Below are 20,062 nucleotides of genomic sequence, written 5' to 3' on the forward strand. Positions count from 1 at the left end.
ATATAAACTAGGTCTCCTCCAAATGTTTGTGTTTCAAGCCTTTGCGTGGAAACTGCAAGAAGATGCCCCTTTTGTAACCATGTGACATCTTCATGTGGTGTCTCAGAGTAGAGCTGCACCCTGTGATTCTTGTGTCTCCATGCAACCGAAGGCCAATAGGAAGTGGAAGTCCAAGTTGTTTTTGGCTAATGCCTGCAGGGAAATTCTCAGGCGATCTCCTGCGCACAGAGGCTTTCTGATTTACAGGCATTTTACTGCGGGGGAAACTTTTACACACTCTTGATGACGGTGTCTGCCCTGCAGCACTTTCCATTTTTTGTTTAATAGGTACTGTAGTGCAGACAACAAAATGTCAGTTAGCAACAAAAAAAAAGCAGCACCAAGTCCGCATACCAGATGAATCACCTGTAACAAAACGATCTTCCAAATGACACTTCCATAAAAAGCACCAAAGCAAGGAGACATGCACTTCTTCCTCTAGTAAATGGTCCTGCTCCCATGACTGTTCAGAGTCTCAACAATGTTCCCTGACTTCAGACTCTTCCTTTTCGTCAGACAAGTTCCTGCCTTTAAAAAAGAGGAAACAAGAATTTGTGTGCCTCTCTGCCGATCTGGCACAGTTTGCGCCCTCCCAACTTGCTGTGCTGGGTCTTGCACTCAAGGAGAGGATATTCAGGGGGTCTTGGCTACTCCAACAGCTCTAAACCCCTCCCGATGCCACGTGCTTCTTACACCATTGTCTAAGAAGGAGAAGCCTGGCAAAGTGCTGTCCTACATTCATTCAGAACCTCCTTCAGCCCTTGCTTACTTTTGCCAAGCACTAGTGCTTCACGTCTCATGCATACAGTGACCGGTACTTTGCATGAGCTGGGTTGCAAGATTTCCTTGGTCAATCGGCATTACTCATTCCTTCCTCTTTGGAAGGGATAGCGGTGAGACTCATTCATAAACTTGGAAAAATGTATCCATCAGCAGAAACATTTACCCATCTTTGGAAACAATATTCTGATTGATACGTAATCTTCCTGCAGATTTCTCACCTCCTTTTCTGATGAGTCAACAGTGAGTGTAATAAGGTCCGAGGTAAGCATCCATGTCGTGCTGTATGTGTCACTGGTTTTGCTAGATACCAACGTCAGAGTACTGGGTGGTGCTTACTGCAGCAGCGTTCTGTCCGAAGGGGAAGTCACGGCTGATGATGCATGGTGCCACCTGGTAGCTCTGGAGAAATATTGCTGGTTTTTCCAGATTAGTCTGAAGCTTGGAAGGATAGTTCATAGGGTATGAAATGTACAGGCAGAATATGTATCCCCCAAAAATAAAGTTGCCAAAGATAAGTAAGTACCTTTATATTCTGTATAAAAGAAAAAGAAATTGCAATAAAATTGTATATAATTTCCCTGCTATTGATCAAATTCAGTAGTGTCCCCTTGTCACATATCAGTTACATCTCTCTTACTCTCATTATGTCTGTCTCTCTCTCTCCCTCACCACATTCTGTTGTTTATCGTCAATTCTTGCATGACTCTCTTCTCGTCAGCCATTCTAATCTAAGTCAGATACCCATGTAAATGACTTGTATCAGCTACATTAAATGTAAAAGTATTACATTAACTTGTTTTTTCTGCCTGCTGTTTCATGTTGTTGCAGTGACAGTCTCGCAGCCCGCATCTGATAGACAGTGTCTCTCTAATGAGGATCTTCTCGGGGATCCAGCCCGTATGTTCACCTGCTTTGGCCCTCCTACACCCCATCTCTTGCAAGCTTGAAAATGTTATCTGGGGATAGTGTCATGCATGAGACTTATGTGCAAAAAGGAATTCTCCCCTAACTTCCTTCAACAGCAATCAGAGAGAAATAACATTTACTGTGTAACATTCTGCTCTGATTTATTTCAGTACCTGTAGCATTCCTCTATCAAATTTTACTTTGTATATCATTCCTCTCCCTTAAACAGCATATTCTATGTAGGTTTCATAATAATGTAACTTTATTCTTCATGCAACATTCCACTTACGTGCAGTATTCCACACTGTTTAGCATTGTAGTTTGTACAGTATTGCTTTCTATGCAATCTTCCCTTCCATATGCATTCTACTCCATGCAGCATTTCACTCATTGCAACAGTCCAATCCCTTCAATGTTCTACTGTGGGTGTAACATTACAATCTGAAAGAGACGCGTTAGTGATAGACTCCTTACCTTAGAATATCCCCAGGCGTCAGACTGGATCCGGAAAGTTTTTCGTCAGCAGTAACCCTGCGTGTCGGAAGGTGGCGTCGTGCGGCTCCGCGTCCGTCACTGGCGTCGTAGGCGCCAAGATGGCGTCACGGAGACTACTTAGGCACCACCCATGCACGCTGACGTCAGTTTTTTCTTTTTCCACGCCAGCAAGCGCAGATCCGGTTAGAGCACGTACCCTAATCATTTTTTGACTAAACTTTTGAGTCTTTGACTCCTGGTGCCACGTAGGGATGCCTGGATTTAAATTCTGCGGGGCCTGTCGCCGTACGATGTCGGTGGCCGACCCCCATGGCATCTGTCTCTACTGTCTGAAGCGCGACCATGACTCCGGGTCATGTTCCGACTGTCTAGCCATGGCTCCGAAACCCTTGTGGGAGCAGTCTCATAAGCTACTGGAGACCTGGCAGTCGTCTCCGTGCCGTTCGAGGTCCAGGGGTCGCTTGAGAAATCGCTTGCGGAGCCATCATCATCGCTCCTAGGGGTCGAAGTCTTCCCACTCGGATTCGGGTAAGAGACGTCATAAGAAGAAGTCGAAGAAGGGTTTCCGCTCTCCAACGTCCCCTTGTCGGTCTCCGGGCACGGACGAGGGGGCTGGGGGTACCACCCTGCGGCTCGTTTGGAGCCTGTGAGTGCCACGACCTACCCACCTTATCCGGGTCCGTCGGCGACTCCTGCCCAGGTGCAAGATTTTCTTACAGCCATGGCCTTCCTCTTCAGGCCTCTGGCTCCCGCCGGCGCGCCTTCGGGCCCCGTGGTCCCAGTTGAGGGCCCTCCCTTGCGTCGGGCTCACGCCGGCGCGCTTTCAGGCCCCGCGGCCCCCGTTGAGGACCCTCCCTTGCTGCCGGCCCCGCTGCTGGCGCCGCCGGGACCTCTGCCGGCAGCTTCGGCCCCTGCCCCGCAGGGACCTCTGCTTACGGCTCCGGCGCCGGCCGCGGCTCTGATCCTGGAGCCACAGTGGGTTCTGTTCGTTCCACCTCTGCCCTTGCCCGGGTTCCCACACAATTTTGCTACTGTTTGGGACCCTAATTGGGACACGGAGCCGGACCGGCGTCGACCAGCGCCGTTCACCATTTGTATTCCCCTGTTCACCCCCCCCCCCCCACCACCACCACCACCACCACCACCACCACCACCACCACCACCGCAGCCTGTTCCACGGGCAATGGAAGAAGGGAACGACTGGGAGGGGTCTGAGGACCCTGTTGCATGGCAGTGCGGGTCAGAACAGGAACGGACGGAAGAGCTATTGGATGCCGGTGTCCTTGACCTCTCTTCTGACCCTGGTTTTCTCCTGCTGTGGCTATGGAGGAGGGCGCCACTTACACAATGGTGCTCCGTAGAGCTGCTGAGGCCCTTGACCTTCACCTGCCTACAGTGACCCTCAAGGCTAACCTCCTCGCTGAAGTACTTCAGCCGCCGCCAAGCTCTTCGGAGCCCCTGCTTCCATTCAATGAGGCATTACCCGACGTCTTGATGGGCACCTGGTCTAGACTGGCCACGGGGGTTCCCGTGGATAAGTATGTGGCCCGGCGCCATCGCCCGGCCCTGGGTGACCCTGCTTTTTTGTCCACCCACCCAACCCTGGAGAGCCTGGTCTTACAGGCCTCCACTTCGCCAAGTAGCATTCCCTTCTGGTACGCTGGATAGGAATCCAAAAAGCTGTAACAGTTCGGCAAGAAACTGTTTTCATCAGCCAGCTTAGGGCTGCGGTTGGTGAACACCGCATGCTTCTTGGGCGCTATTCCCATGCTGTCTGGGACATGGTTGCGCAGGTGCTGCCTCAGTGTCCGGAGTGGGCTCGGACAATGCTTTCCCAGGCTGTTCCTGAGGGGAAAGATGTAGCACCATTCGCCATTAGGTGTGGACTAGCCACTGCGGACTCACTGATTTTCAGAACAGTGGCCCTCCGGCGTCACGCCTGGTTGCGGTCCACTGGTTTTTCAGGGGATGTACAAGGTTCCCGTATGGACATGCCCTTTGATGGTACTCCCCTGTTTGGCGATAAGGCAGATAGTGCGCTGGAGCGCTTTAACGACTCCTGGGCATGTCACCCAAAGGGGCTACTCCCTCCCCTTCCAGACTGCCCCTCCAGCCATGCCACCTCAGTTCCTCCGCATGTCGGGGGACCTTTTTGCGCTTCTCCAGCAGGAAGTCACAGACGTCCTGGCCAAGGGGGCCATCGGGCGTATTCCTGAGCCAGAAGTGGGATGTGGTTGTTATTCCCACTACTTTTTGGTCTCCAAGAAGGAAAAAGGGGGCCTGCGTCCCATCTTGGACCTCAGGAACGTCAATTACTTCCTCCGGAAGGAGAAGTTCAAGATGTTGACTCTGGCTCAGGTCTTGGCTGCCCTCGACCCTGGAGACTGGATGGTAGCGTTGCACTTGCAGGACGCATATTTTCATATCCCCGTCCTGCTGGCCCACCGGCGTTACCTGCGGTTCACGGTAGGCCTAGAGCACTTTCAGTTTGCCGTTCTCCCCTTCAGCCTTACCAGTGCCCCTTGGGTGTTCACGAAAGGGATGTCAGTGGTCGCAGCTCATCTGCGTAGCTCAGGGGTTCCATTCTTCTCCTATCTCGATGACTGGTTGTTGAAGGCGGGTTCGCTTCATGCAGTCGTCTCCCACCTCCAGACTATGGCCGATCTCCTGCATTTGCTGGGGTCATCCTGCAGAAGTCGCACCTGAGTTCCTCTCGGAAGCTCCCCTTCATCGGAGCGGTTCTGGATTCGGCGCAGTTTCGGGTTTATCCTCCCGAGCAGCGAGTCTCGGATATTCAGGCTATGATTCCAATCTTTCAGGTTCTATCCCGGGTTTCAGTCAGGATGACCCTCCGGCTCCTGGGCCTAATGACCTCCTGTATCCTGCTTGTGCACCATGCCAGGTGGCATATGCGGGCTCTGCAGTGGGACCTGAAGTTCCAGTGTGCACAGCATCGGGACAACCTGGCCGATCACGTCCAGATCTCGGAGGGCGCTGCATGACCATTGCATTGGTTCCTCACGCATCGCGATTGTGTCAATGACCCTTCCCTCTGTCTGGGGAAGTGTAGTGCAGTTGTTCACGGACAACACCACCGCCATGTGGTATTGCAACAAACAGGCGGGGTGGGGTCGTGGACCCTATGTCCGGAGGCTCTCCGCCTCTGGACATGGCTGGAACATCAAGGCATTCCCTTGGTGGTTCACCACCTGACAGGTTCTCTGTACGCCAGAGCGGACTAACTTAGCCGCCGGTGCATGATGGATCATGAATGGTGTTTTCACTCGGTGGCGCAAGGTCTCTTTCAGCAGTGGGGAGAGCCTTGGTTAGATCTATTCGCCACCGAAGAGAACGCGCAATGTCAGCAGTTCTGCGCGTTGGAATTTCCAAGGCGGCACTCGCTCGGCAACGCTTTTCGTCACGAGTGGAGTTGCGGTCTGTTGTACGTCTTTCCGCCTATACCACTTCTGCCCAGAGTGCTGAAGAAGATCAGGCACGACCGGGCCCAAGTCATCTTGGTGGCTCCAGATTGGGCACGGAGGTACTGGTATCCCGAGCTACTCAGTATGTTGACCGATCCTCCGATACGTCTGCCCCTTCGGGAGGATCTTCTGTCGCCGCAGCAGGGGACGGTCCTCCACCCGAACCTGTCCAGCCTCCACCTCCATGCGTGGAGATTGAGCGGCGGCAGTTGATGCCATTTGACTTGCCTCCTGAAGTCTGTGATATCATTCTGGCAGCCAGGCGTCCCTCCACAAAGACGGTATACGCCTGCCGGTGGAACAAATTTGTGGCATGGTGCACAGCAAAGGCTGTGGATCCCCTCTCCGCCCCTCTTTCTGAGGTTCTCCTCTTTCTTCTTTCTTTGGCCCGGCAGGGCTCTGCCCTGGGCACGTTGAAAGGTTATCTTGCTGCCATCTCTGCCTTCTTGCGGCTTCCTGATCAGCCTTCTCTTTTCAAGTCCCCTGTGGTTACACGCTTTCTAAAAGGCATTACTCACACGTTCCCTCCTGTCCCTTTTGTAATGCCTCAGTGGGACTTGAATCTTGTTCTCACATTTCTAATGTGCGCTCCCTTTGAGCCTCTTCATAATTGTCCTCTTCGTCTGCTGACGCTTAAGACTGCTTTTCTGGTAGCCATCACCTCGGCTAGACGGGTGAGTGAGCTCCAGGCTTTATCATCAAAGCCTCCTTTTCTCTCTGTTCATCCGGACAAGGTTGTCCTTCGGCCTCGTCCCTCCTTTCTTCTGAAAGTGGTGACCCCCTTTCATCTTGGGCAGTCTGTCACCTTGCCCACCTTCTTTCCGCCTCCGCATCCTTCCAAAGAGGAAGAGAGGCTCCACCGTCTGGACCCAAAACGTGCGCTCTCCTTTTATCTGGACCGCACAAAGCAGTTCCGGGTGGACGACCAACTTTTCGTTGGATACGTGGGTGCTAAGAAGGGGAAAGCTGTGCACAAACGGACCATCTCTCGGTAGGTCGTTTTATGCATCAAACTTTGTTATTCCTTGGCAAAAAAGGACCCTCCTGTTGGGCTGCGCGCCCATTCTACTCGGGCCACAGCGGCTACTACTGCTTTGGGACGGGGTGTCCCTTTGCAGGACATCTGTCAGGCGGCAACGTGGGCTTCGCTACACACGTTTGCCAGGCATTATTGCCTTGACAGCCAAGTCCGGAGGGATGGCTTCTTTGGCCGTTCTGTCCTCCAGGACTTTCTGGTGTGATCTTGGTTCGCAGACCCACCACCGGTGATGGTATTGCTTGGGTATCTATTCTAAAGTGTGGAATCTAAATAACGTGTTTCTTTCAGATGAACAAGTTACTTACCTTCGGTAACGATGTATCTGTAAGAAACATTAGTTAGTTAGATTCCTCACCGACTCACCCATCCTCCCCGTTCTGCGAACTGACATCTAGGGTTAAGGCTATCCCTTTCAGGGCCCTAGTATTTTTTGGCACCAGTGTCGGTATCTTGCATGGCTCTGCGTTCCTGGCGCGGAAGGCTATGTACAAGAACTGACGTCAGCGCGCGAGGGCGGCGTCTAAGTACTCCGACGATGTCATTCCGGCGCACGACGCCGACGACGGACACGGAGCCGCAGACGACGCCTAGCGACGCGCAAGGGGTATTGCTGACGAAAAATCTTCCGGATCCAGTCTGACGCCTGGGGATATTCTAAGGTGAGGAATCTAACTAACTAATGTTTCTTACAGATACATCGTTACCGAAGGTAAGTAACTTGTTCTTTAATTACTGTTATTTAATTGCAAGACTGTGGTTTAAAAAGACAATTAGAGCACTGATGCAACAGACAGTAAATAGCCAAATCTATGCCTTGTGCAAATGTTGTTGACCTTTAGTGGCCCTTGTGTACCCATGGTAATCCCATTTTGTTAAGTCAACTATTATTCAACTGGTTCAGTGGAGTGTATTAGTTCACTCGCAATGTTTTGCATTAAGGTTCGTACTCCGTCCATGTTACAGAATATCAGTTGCACATATATTACACCACTCATTATTTAAATTTAACATGTGTGCTCAATGAATGTCAATCTGGTTTACTCTTCTAGAAGACCATGTGTGTTTGTTAGACTGCATTGTAGTGGATCTACAGGACATGGATATCTTTGCTGCCGAAAGATACCCCAGAAATTACTTTGATACCGTTGAAAACCTTTCCACCGACTTGATCTTCCCTTCGTTTCTTGTCAGACAGAAGGGGGAAAGTTTGTTAGCTGAGCGCTGCAGATTAAAGTTAAAAGTGGAAAAGAACTTGGACAGGTGAGTGTTCAAATTCAATGCATCGAATGCCTGTTTGTGCCCTTCTGGCCACTTATAATTAGTAGAACGAGATTCAGTACTTTCAGAGATTAAAAGAAATTGGTTAATTTTTGTCTCCGTGAAATTAACCGGATTACATACAATCTGTTCATGATGGTGTACTACAATTACAATGAAAAATTGTATCTTTTGTGTATGTGAACTGTTACCTTTTTCTACTTTTGTTAATGCAGATTTGAAAGTGAAATCTATTGATGTCAGAGTAATACACCACATTTAAATCGTGTTAATTATTGCTTACCTTCGACTTGCTTAAAACTTAGTACAGGGTAGAAGTGGCCAGTATTAGTCCTTGGATGGGCGTTTAGCACTCTAATGTAATGCAAAGTGTTCTAAGCTTAATATGAATATCAACTGTTGTTAATAACCTGTTACTTCAACAATGTTTTATCATTCAGAATGACTGCAGAAACCCTGCAAAATAAATTAGCTTCAATATTTTGCTCTGTGTCTATCTGGATTGAACTGAAGTGTGTGTGTCTGTTAGTGGCAAAATAATTGCAAGGCTGTGAGAGGGATAAAAACGACTGAGGGTTAATAGGGTATCATTGGGTACCTTTCTAGGGGTAAGAAAGATTTCTGCCTTTTTAAGCACCTTGCATTCTGGAGAGAAGGAAAAGGATACTCACTCAGGAACTTTAAATACTCTGGTGATGTTTCCTTTAATGCTGAACTGACTACAAATTTCGAGAAGCTCGCTCTCTCTGATCCATAGTGTAAGAGAGCTTACTATGAATAGAGTCCAAGCTTATGCCAGGACAGGTTGCATTAAAATCAGACCAGAGAAGTAATATATGCAGAAATACTGCTTCTGATTTCGCACACTATCAAGAATCCAGGCATCAGCCTCCTCCTATATCACCCTCTACTCCCCTCACCCATTCAGCATACTAGATAGAGCAGCAAGGGTGCATCCTGTTTCCGTGCCTCAGAGCATGCCTTAGAAAGTAGGATGGGGCCACTTTACATTTGAGTTCTCCAGCAGGTGCAGATTCTGTGGATTCATTTACAGTCATGGGTGGAAGGAGCTGTGCCACTTGTCCTGCATGTTTTCTAGAACACGTTTCCTTAATTTCCCTGAAAAGACTCTTAATATAAGGATACAGGAAGTGGGCCTTGAAACCCATAGGAACCACCGAAGTGCACAGCCCTCTAAGTCTCCCAGGGGGGTCTCCTTCCTTGACATTCCAGAAAACCTATTGATTAGTAAGACTGCCTAAGCGAAGTTTCCTTGTTACTACTGATAATCCCTTGAAAAGTTGGACTCTTATGATGTTCTCATGAATAGCGAAATACTGGGAGATGCGGGTGACTTGATGTTCCTGTGCATCCAATGAGTTGTAATAATCGGGATGGGACTGTTTCCCTGATACCCCTCCAATCAAAAGTAAACAAACCTTTTTTCTGTTGAATGATTTCCCATTAATAAATCCATTTACTTCAAACATTTCCTGTGTGTCACCTGCCTGCAGTACCCAACCTGTTGCCCATTCCTTATCAAAATGCTTTTATAAGTTCACTTGACATTGATGAGGGTGTTGTTCTTTTAGGCTGTGACCTGAAAATCACTTCAAGCTGTCTGAAGTTCCCATGATTGCTGGCGGTGTGATCTGGGCACCTCTATTTGAAAGGGCATGGGCTGTAGTGTGAAAGGTTTTAGGAAATATACTACAAGAAGCTGTGGTGGTGGGATTCATGACACAATGCGTTCTTCCCATGGGGCTTTGGTGTGATGAACTGAGGTTGCCTAGAGTAAGCTTTGGAACCGTGACAGCTAAGTGTTGCTGTACTGGTTTGAGACGTAAGTAAGGTTTGTGGCACTTGCATTCAGCACTAGGGTAATAAATGGAGCAGCTCAATAAGCTACTTTTTAAAAAAAAAAAAATTTTAACTTTATTTATAGTTTTCCACTAAAAAAAAAAAAGCAAAATCACATTTCAGTCAGGAGATATACAGCTCAACACATACAGAAATCCTTCGGGTACATACGTATCCCAGTACATCTACACATTCTAATTATTCTGTCGTATATAAGAAGTATACTCGGACAGCATTTGGCTCATCTTGGGGTGCGTCATGTCCTTCCCCCCCTGCGCTCTGAAGTACACCATTATAATGTATCGTGCAATTCTCCGCCATGCAAAGGAGGGCCAAGGTCGACACATGTATCCTCTGGTAAATCACTTTTCCCCATCTAGAGGCCAGGGTGGTGGTAAATCGGGGGAGGGGGAGGGGGGTGGGGGAGCAGCATCCTCACTCCCTAGCTGAGAATCCTCTGTATGGGCCAGCAGGAACTGTTTGAGGGGGTCCCATATGTCTAGGGGTCTCGAGGCCCTGGGCAGTGTCTCCGCATACCTTGTAAGTTGGTCCTGGCAATATGTCATGTCTTTCAGCCATTCCTTAAACTTGGGGGCTCGCCCATGCCCCCATCTACACGCTATTCTGCGCTTAGCCAGCAACAAGGATATCGTAACGTATCTACGCCGCGCTTTGGGAATTTGCTTTGTGTAGCCTAGCAGCGCAATTAAAGGGTCCTTCTCCACTGGCTGCTCTATCATCTCAGCAAGCGCCTCAAAAATCCTGTTCCAGTACTACAGCACTGTCGGGCACTCCCAGGCCAAGTGTAGGAATCCTGCCCCCAATCCACCGCCTCGATCGCAGCTGTCTGAGTCTCGCAGCCCAAAGCGACATAGCCTAGCCGGCGTATAATACATGCGCTGTAAGTACTTATAGTGAATTATACGAAGCCGAGCACTTCCCGATATTTCCGCGGTTTGTAGGCAGCAATATTGCCATTGGTCGTCTGTTATTTCCCTGCCCATGTCGGTTTCCCATTGAGTTCGGGCGGCGCTACAGGGGTGCTCTCCTTCTGTGCGAATCATGCGATACAGGTTAGACACTAAGTGTCCAGGGTTTGCGCTCTGCAGCATATGTTGTAGCGGCTTGAGAGAGTCCGGCTCCCGTGGGAAACTCGGGAAAATGGCCCTTAGTCCCTGCCGCAGCCGCACATATGGGAACATCTCTAGCGCTGTATGTTGTATGGCACCAAAGAATTGAGCAGATGTGCAATAGGTCCCATTACAAAACAGATCCCCCCCAAGTCCGTTTGTGAACACGGGCGCATAGCTGCCGAAAACCTGTCTCCTGCAACAGTGATAATTTAGGGTGGTATGTCAGGGGCAAGGCCGCTGAGTAAATACACGGCACTCCTACGATCCTTCTGATGTAGTGCCATGCCCTTATCGTACTTGCTATTGTGGAAAGCTCCACACTGCGAGGGCCGAGCTGTTCGTAAATCACTCCGTCCAGGGGTATCGGGTCTGCCAACCAGTGTTCCGCAGCTCAATAAGCTATTATGTTGGATCACTGTGCATAGTAGACATGAGCAGTAGGAAGAGAGCACTAAGGCGGCGGAAGGAATTGGAGTCGTGGCTGCTAGGCATGAGACCATTTCTATCATAATTTGGTGTAGCCACTTTGTGGCTCCAAATATGTTTGTTAGCGGTGTAAATGAATTAAGATCTTACTGCCAATACAGTGTTTAAACCTCTGTGAAATCTTGTAGCGCCAGGAACCTGGAAAAGAGACCAGAGTCATGCCCATTTTCTCAGGGCAATGTCTATTTCTGAAGACCTTGCTTTATTTTGTTCCTGATTGGTTGCAGATTCTGTGGTGTGGGAAGGCATACCACTAATTTTAGGTAGCAGGTATATAACATAGGACTTCTGTCTGTTGGGCAGGGGTTGTACTCTCACAGTTTATCAAGGACTCTGGGTTTCGAAGTGGAAATATTGTCTTATCTATTTTTCTCAGAAACACCAGTAGGAAATGACCACCTTTTGTGTGACATACCCCACATGTTTGCCTTATCTGCTGTGCTGGCTTTAGAAGTGTGTGCATTTTACCCTGCTAACCAGAAGTAGTGTGCCTGTAGTCACTCTTTAAACATGGTTGAATTGGTGTTTTCCTAATCATGTTCTATTTAACTTGGCTGTACGGCCCTAATACAGGGTGTAGAAAGTTAAATGCCACCTGTGGACAGCAGCCCTTTTTGTGCCCTCCACTATAGTGGTAGTACAGACATGACTTCAGGTCTAACCTTTGTAGCCTGGCGGCGGCAGTGTAAAGTATGCAGTGCAACCTGTTAAAATAACCTTTTTTAACCGGTAAAAACCTCCCTTTCGAATATTAATGAGTCACCCCTATGTAAGCCTTGTTGCCCACAATGTAGGGTGCATGGTATTTAAAAGTGAGACCTGTAGAAAATTAATGTTACCTTGTCCATACATTGACAGGACCCAAAAAGTTACTTTCACTTTGACAGACCTATGTAGAAAACTAGAGTACAGATTAAAATACTAATACTAGATCACTATAATAAAATCAGCTAAAAAATAAATACACCACTATTTATAATAGTTATTACAAATCCATTTCAATTTTGGAGTCAGATTTTTACTAAATATTAAAAAAGGGACTTTTAGAAAGTTACCGTTTACATCCTTGAACTGTCAGAAAGCTAATTAGCATAGGCCTCTGCCAGCTCTCATCCTGTGCTCAGCCTTGATTATAAGTGAACAAGGAGTGAAATACCTCCCAGGCACAAAAGATAGGCTGACCTGAATGGGCAAAGTTAACTTCTCTGAACTCCATGGAATACTTGAAGTGGGGATTTTGGGCATCCTGTGACACCACACTCTCAAAATCTTCCTGACAGTTCTGTTAAGGCATATGTAACCCTTGAGGTGCACTTGAAAAGGCGAGAACAGGATGCCAAGACAATTCATGTGTATCCTCCGTCTGGTTGCTGAAGGGCCCTGCCTTTTTTGTATCAGATTTCTGTCGCTGGGTTTTTTATGGGTACAGTCCCTTCTTCAAACTGGATTTTAGTGTTAGATGTGGAAGGACACTAGGATTACCTTAGTACACCCTCCCTACCCACACACACCCAGCGCTCAGCACCCCAGTTTTGTGTGACCGAAGACTTTTGACATCTTGAAAATGCTCTGACATGTCACATTTTGGGCCTGCCTGCAATTAGGCAAAAAGGAACTGCTGCAAAAGTGAATAGGGTTACCCCTGGGAACCATCACCACATTGCTTAGGAAGGAGCCAGAACTCATCCCCACACACCAGCTAGTCCCAGTCATAAATGTGGCTCGTTCAGGCACCCTCTTAACACTTTCTGGGTCTGCAGAAGATAACTGAACCTGTCTTTGAACTGAAAGGAGCCCATGAAGGATTGGACCTGCTCCCTCTTGTACCCAGGACAAAGAAGTTGACTCCAAGGTTCAGTAAGCTGACCTCATGTGTGGTTACAGGGACACAACAAGCTGCAAGAGACCTCTTCACTGGAATGACCAGGAGTAACTGAATCTGGACAGGACCTTTGCTGGAACGAGTACTGACCCCTAAATGCCGCCCTTGAGGTCCTGCGACCCTTAGGAGTAAACCAGAGGAGCCGCTCCAGAAATCCTGAAAAGTTGGGACTCAAAAGTAAAATCTTTTACCAGAACTGTTGAGGCGGAAACGTCCTCTGCATGGTTAAAGACGTTTACCCCTGCCCTGAGTTGGGTTTTGTTGGACCGGGAGGGACGCCCAAAGCACAACCCTCATAGTGGTGGACGACTACGCCTTTACCAAGAGTTTAGCAGCACGAGCGCGGTGGTGGCAGCATACTGTGTTGTGATCAGTAGTAGTGAACATGTCTTTTTTTTTACCCTGGTCACTTGGATTGAGGCCTACAGGCTCACTCACCTTTTTAAAAGTTCCAATGTTGTGTGCTTAACTCACCCTTGGCCTGCATCAGTTAGGTGTGTAGTGTTGTGCAGCAAGAAGTAGTGACTGCGCTGAATGTATGTGTGCCTGTAAAGGGTACAGTACAGAAATAGAGCAGTTCTGTGTAGCACATGTGAGATAAGTGCATGTGCTGAGTGTAAATATGCCTGCGAGGAATATATAAAATGAAAGATGTATTGATATGCAGTTCATGCTCAACGAGTGCAGGTGCTTAGGTGCATGTGGAAATGTGTGAAGTACAAAACATGAAGGGTGAATTGTTGTGCAGCGCGCACATGATGAGCGTGTGTGTGAACAGTGTGTGTGTGTTTTTACAAATAGCATTCCTTGGTACAATACAGTAAGGCTACAGTACTACGCAGTGCGGACAGACTGAATGTGTGTGCTGATTGCATGCGTGTCTGTAGTGGCATAAAACATGGAGGTGACAGTACTGCACAGTAAGTGTGCTACGAATGTACACTGAGTAAGTGTGTCACATTCGTACATTACATGTAGGGCCTTGGGTTCCATTATGGGAAGACCAAGGCTGCCTGATGAAGACATGAGGAGTAGAGGAATCCCCCCACAGATTTGTATATTGCTGCATTCCTGTGAGTTGGGTGGCGCACAGAAGGTAGGGACCCTCCCTTTACATTCCAAAAGGTTGCTCTTTGAACCTGAAAGAGACTATTAGTTATAGAGTCCTTACCTTAGATTTACCCCCAGGCGTCAGACTGGATCTGGAGAATATTTCATCAGGTGTACCCCTACACGTCGGTAGGTGGCGTCGGTCGACTCCACGTTTGTCGTTAGTTTCGTGATCGATGGAATGAGGTTGCGGTATCTACTTAGGCGCTGCCCGTGCAAGCTGACGGCAGTTCTTTCTTTTTCCGCGCTAGCCAGCACAGATCACGAGTAAGCGGTACCTCTAGTCACTTTTTTACTGTCATTTTTCAACATCTTTTTCGAGTCGTTCGAATCCTAGTGCACAGGGATGCTTGTAGCACCACCACGACCCGAAGTTGTGCTCTGACTGTCGGGCCATGAATCCTAAGTCTTTGCGGGAGCGGTCCCGAAAGCTTCTGGAAGCCCGGCAGTCGGCTCCGCGCAGCTCAAGGTCCTGTTCGAGAGGGAGGTTGCGGGAACGGTCGCGGAGTCACCACCTTCACTCCTCTTCAAAGTCGTCTTTGGGTAAGTCGAAGCACAAAAAGAAGGTGAAGAAGCACCGTCGCTCTTTGCGTACTCCCCGTTCATCGGCCGACGCGATGCCGGATGCGGAAGGTAGTCGTCCAGCTCTGCCTGCGGAGCATGTTGCTTCGGCTCCGAGCTTCCCTCCCTTCCCAGAAGCTGGAGTGACCCCGGCCCAACATCGTAGTTTTATGAAGCCCTCCACTCCACCTTTGGGCAGCCCGACTCCGCCGGCTCGACTGGGGGTTCTAGGCCTTCGATGCCTTCGGCTCCCGCGCCGCAGGGCCCCCAGGGATCAAGACCTGGATCCGGATCGACGCCGGTCGACCTTAAGACACCTCCTCTGGCGCCAAATCCAATGGAAACACCTCTGCCAAATCCAACGCCAGTTTTGTCCCCAACCGACATCGATCCCAGCCTCCCCCTCGACATGGATACGGAGCCCGACTGGCGTTGATCGACGCCGGTACCCGCGCCGACCAGTACTTTTGTACCTCTGTTGTTCCCTGGTGGTCTCTATCGCCCTGAGTGGCAACCAGAGGAGGGTGAGGAGGACTGAGAGGGCTCTGTGGACTCTCTGGCAGACCGGTTGGAAGAACCGGACTGGAGCGAGGAGTTGGGTGAGGCCAGTGGTCTGGACACTTCTACAGACCTTAGCATGCTTTCTCCCCCTACCGTGGTTACGAAGGAGGGAGCATATTATGCTGAGGTGTTGCAGCCTTGAACCTTGAGCTTCCTACGATGGCGGTCAGGACTAACCTCCTGACTGAGGTGCTTCAGCCGACAGCGGCCTTCTCAGAACCCCTGCTGCCATTCAATGAGGCCCTCACTGACATCCTTCTGGGCATTTGCTCCAAGCCCAGCACTGGGGCCTCTGTGGATAGGATTATTGCCGGACGCCACCACCCGGCCCCGGGCGACCCAATTTTTCTCTCCTAACACCCTACACCGAGAGCTTGGTGGTCCAAGCCTTCATTCCAAGGGCGCGTTCCCTACTGCTCCACCTGATAGGGAATCCAAGAATCTGGATCACATTGGGAAGAAGATGTTTTCTTCCACCAGCTTAGGATTGTGGTCGGTGAACACCGCATGTCTCTTTGTCCGTTTCACCCACTCTGTGTGGGATACGGCCGCGCAGGTGCTGCGACAGTGCCCTGAGGAGGCCCGGGCCATTCTCTCCCGTGCACTGGCTGAGGGTAGAAATGCAGCTAAGTTCATCATATTATGTGGGCTGGACACTGCTGACTCGTTAGGGAGGAGTATTTCAACGTCGGGAGCCCGGAGATGCTACGCCTGGCTGAGGTCCACTGGCTTCTCGGGTGATGTCCAATCAACTCTATTGGATATGCCCTTTGAGGGCCATTGCTTCTTTGGCGACAAAGTGGGCAGTGCGCTCGAGCGCTTTAAGGATTCCAGGGCTGCGGCCAGATTCTTTGGCCTCGCTACCACCTCTCGCCCTGTGCAGTCCGCTTTTCGCCCCTTTTGTGGCTACGGAAGGGGTGCCCCACCACTTTCCACCCAGAGCCACAGCTACCCAGCTTCTGCACGGCCGAGGACGTGGGACCCAGGGTTGGGGGCCAGCGGGCGAGTTAGTCCACCAGCGCCCCCTCTGCAGCAACCTCCAAACCTTCCTAGTCTGACTTTTCAGGGCCACCAATTGCCAGTGGGCGGCAGGATTCGCCATCACCTCCCCCACTGGCACAACATCACGTTGGAAAGGTGGGTTTTGCAGATAGTCCAAAGGGGCTACTTCCTCCGCTTCAAGACTGCCCCTCCATGTCACCTGTTTTCCATCGCATGTCGGAGGATCACTTGGCCCGTCTCCATCAGGAAGTTGCGGCTATCTTAGCCAAGTGAGCCATTGCGCGAGTCCCTGTGCCAGAAGTAGCTTGTGGTTGTTATTCCCACTACTTCCTGGTGCCCAAGAAGGCCAAGGCCTGCGCCCTATCTTGGATCTCAGGGACGTCAACCGCTTCCTCTGGGAGGAAAAGTTCAAAATGTTGACATTGGGTCAGGTCCTTTCTGCCCTCGACCCCGGAGATTGGATAGTAGCGATGGACTTGCAGGACTCCTATTTTCACATCCCTGTCCTGCCTGCCTATCGGCGTTACCTACGGTTCACAGTAGGCCACAATCATTTTCTGTTCAGCGTGCTCCTTTTGGCCGTGTCAGCGCCCCTTGGGTGATAACGAAAGTGATGGCGGTGGTCACAGCTCATCTGCGCAGATCAGCGGTTCTAGTCCTCCCCTATCTCGACGACTGGCTATTGAAGGCGAGTTCGACCCAGGCTGTCGTCTCCCACCTCCAGACTAAGGTGTATCTTCTGCATTAGCTGGGGTTCACTATCAATGTGCCGAAGTCACACCTAATTCCCTCTCAGAAGCTCCTTTTCATCGGGCGGTTCTGGACACAGCGCAGTTTCGGGCTTATCCTCCCGAGCATTGAGTCCGGGATATTCGGGCTATGATTACGATCTTTCAGCCTCTATCCTGGGTTTCGGTCAGAATGACCCTGAGGCTGCTGGGCCTCATGGCCTCCTACATCCTGCTGGTGGATCATGCCAGGTGGCATAGCATCAGGGTAATCTCTCCAGCATGGTCCATGTCTCGGAGGGCACTGCAAAAGACCTGCAGTGGTGGTTAACGAACCCCGTTTAAGTCAACAGCAGACCCCTCTCCTATCCCCAACCAGATCTAACAGTAGTATCTGAAAGAAACACGTTAGTTAGATTCCTCACCTTAGAATATCCCCAGGCGTCAGGCTGGATCCGGAAAGATTTTTCGTCAGCAATACCCTTGCGTGTCGCTATGCGTCGTCTGCGGCTCCGTGTCCGTCGTCGGCGTCGTGATCGCCGGAATGACGTCGTCGGAGTACTTAGACGCCGCCCCCGCGCGCTGACGTCAGTTCTTGTACATAGCCGGGAAGAGCATACCCTTTTAGTCACTTTTTGACTAAACTTTTTAAAACTCTTTTGGTTCCATTCTCGCCGACCTCGACTCTGGTGCCGATAGGGATGCCTGGCTTCAAAGCTTGTGTCTCCTGTCACCGACTGATGTCGGTCACGGACCACCACCGCCGGTGCCTCTATTGCCTTGGGGCCGACCACCATGCCGAGTTGTGACTCGACTGCCGGGCCTTGACTTCGAAAGCTAGGCGGGAGCGGTCCCGCAAGCTGCTCGAGTTCCGGCAGTCGGCGCCGCGCTGTTCAAGGTCCCGGTCGAGGAGGAGGTCGAGGGACCGGTTGCGAAGCCGCAGCCATCACCGCTCGTCGGGGTCCAAGTCTTCGAGATCCGGTAAGTCGAAGCAGCGACATCGCTCTTCTGGCTCCCCTCGCCGGTCGCGAGACTCGGCTGAGGGTCCGGGTGGCACCACCCGCGCGGCTCCGTCGGAGCCGCAGGAGTCCCATCCGACCCCATACCGTCCGGTCCCTGGGTCTGACGCGACTCCGGCAGAGATCAAAGACTTCCTCGTGGCCATGAGGAGCCTGGCTTTGCCGTCCAGGCCTGCCGGCATGCCTTCGGACCCGCAGGCTCGACTGGGAGGCCTAGCGAGCTGGTCCCGACGCCGCAGGTTCCAGAGGGATCCAGGCCTGGATCACAGTCGGCGCCGGTCGACCTCACGACCCCTCCGCCGGCGACGACTCCTCCGGTGCCGCCCCCGGCGCCGCCTTCAGACGACGCCGTTCCCTGGTTTAGTCCTAGTCCGGCGTCGGAGCTGCGTCGCCCGGCGCCGCACACGACGCCGATGGGTGGCAATTTCATCTTCCGCCCGGCTCCGATCATTCCACCTGTATACCAGGAATCGGATGACGGTGACGACTGGGAGGGGTCTGAGGACCCTCTGGCCTGGCAGGGCCAGTTATCTCAGGACTGGGCAGACGAACTGGGGGATGCCAGTGGTCTTGACACCTCCCCTGACACTGGCTTCATCTCTCCTCCGACCGTGGCTTCGGAGGAAGGTGCTACATTTTCTGTGGTGCTGCGCAAGGCAGCCAAAGCCCTTGGGCCGGAGCTGCCTGCTGTGGCTGTGAGGACTAATCTCCTCACTGAAGTGCTCCAAACGTCAGCAAGCTTCTCGGAGCCCCTGCTGCAGTTTAATGAAGCACTGATTGACATTCTGAAGGGCACCTGGTCCAAGCCCTCCACAGTTCCTCATGTGGACCGGAACGTGGCCCAGCGCCACTGCCCTGCACCGGGCAACCCCACTTTTCTGTGCATGCACCCCACGCCCGAGAGCCTGGTTATCCAGGCCTCTACCTCCCAGACCTCCTTCCCGTCCGCTCCCCCGGATCAGGAATCCAAAAGGTTAGAACAGTTTGGGAAGAAACTGTTCTCCTCTCTTAGTTTGGGGTTGCGGTCTATCAACACCGCGTGCCTTTTGGACCGTTACTCCCACTCTCTGTGGGATACGCTGGAGGACGTGCTGCCCCAGTGTCCGGAGGAGGCCCGGACACGGCTCGCCCAGGCTCTTACAGAGGGGCGGGATGCGGCACGGCATGCAATCCGATGTGGACTGGACACAACGGACTCGCTGGGCAGGGCAATGTCGACCACGGTGGCGCTTTGTCTGGCTGCGGTCCACAAGTTTTTCCGGGGATGTCCAGAGCACCCTCATGGACATGCCCTTTGATGAGAGTCGCCTTTTTGGCAACAAAGCGGATAGTGCGCTGGAGCGCTTTAAGGACTCCGGCGCCACGGCCAAGTCCTTGGGCCTCTCGGCCCCGCGCCCACAACCTTCCACTTTTCGACCCTTTCGTGGCCAAGGAAGGGGTGTCCCCTCACGTCTGCCTAGCCACCGCCTGCGGAACCAATCTCCACACGGTCGCGGATGTGGATTCCGCCGAGGCAGTACACGGGGACAACGTGCCGGTCCGTCCACATCTACCCCAGCAGCATCCGCCTCAAAGCCCTCCTAGTCCGAGCTTTCAGGCCCATTCCACGCCAGTGGGTGGCAGAGTTCGCCATCACCTGCTCCGCTGGCGTACCATCACATCGGACAGGTGGGTGCTGCAAATCGTCCGAAGGGGCTA

At 51.3% G+C, this 20,062-nt stretch overlaps 1 protein-coding gene across 2 annotated transcripts in view; it reads left to right on the plus strand.

Annotated features, from left to right (window-relative positions):
- VPS13D (vacuolar protein sorting 13 homolog D) overlaps positions 1-20,062 on the plus strand; it is a 2,738,381-nt gene that overhangs the window by 741,887 nt on the left and 1,976,432 nt on the right. For both annotated transcript variants that reach the window (XM_085608633.1, XM_085608634.1), the window contains exon 27: positions 7,794-8,004. In XM_085608633.1, coding sequence (XP_085464759.1) covers positions 7,794-8,004 — 211 coding nt within the window. The remainder of the gene's footprint in view (positions 1-7,793; positions 8,005-20,062) is intronic.

The sequence above is a fragment of the Triturus cristatus genome, chromosome 1_2 (genome assembly GCF_964204655.1).
Source record: "Triturus cristatus chromosome 1_2, aTriCri1.1, whole genome shotgun sequence".
NCBI classification, from domain to species: Eukaryota; Metazoa; Chordata; class Amphibia; order Caudata; family Salamandridae; genus Triturus; species Triturus cristatus.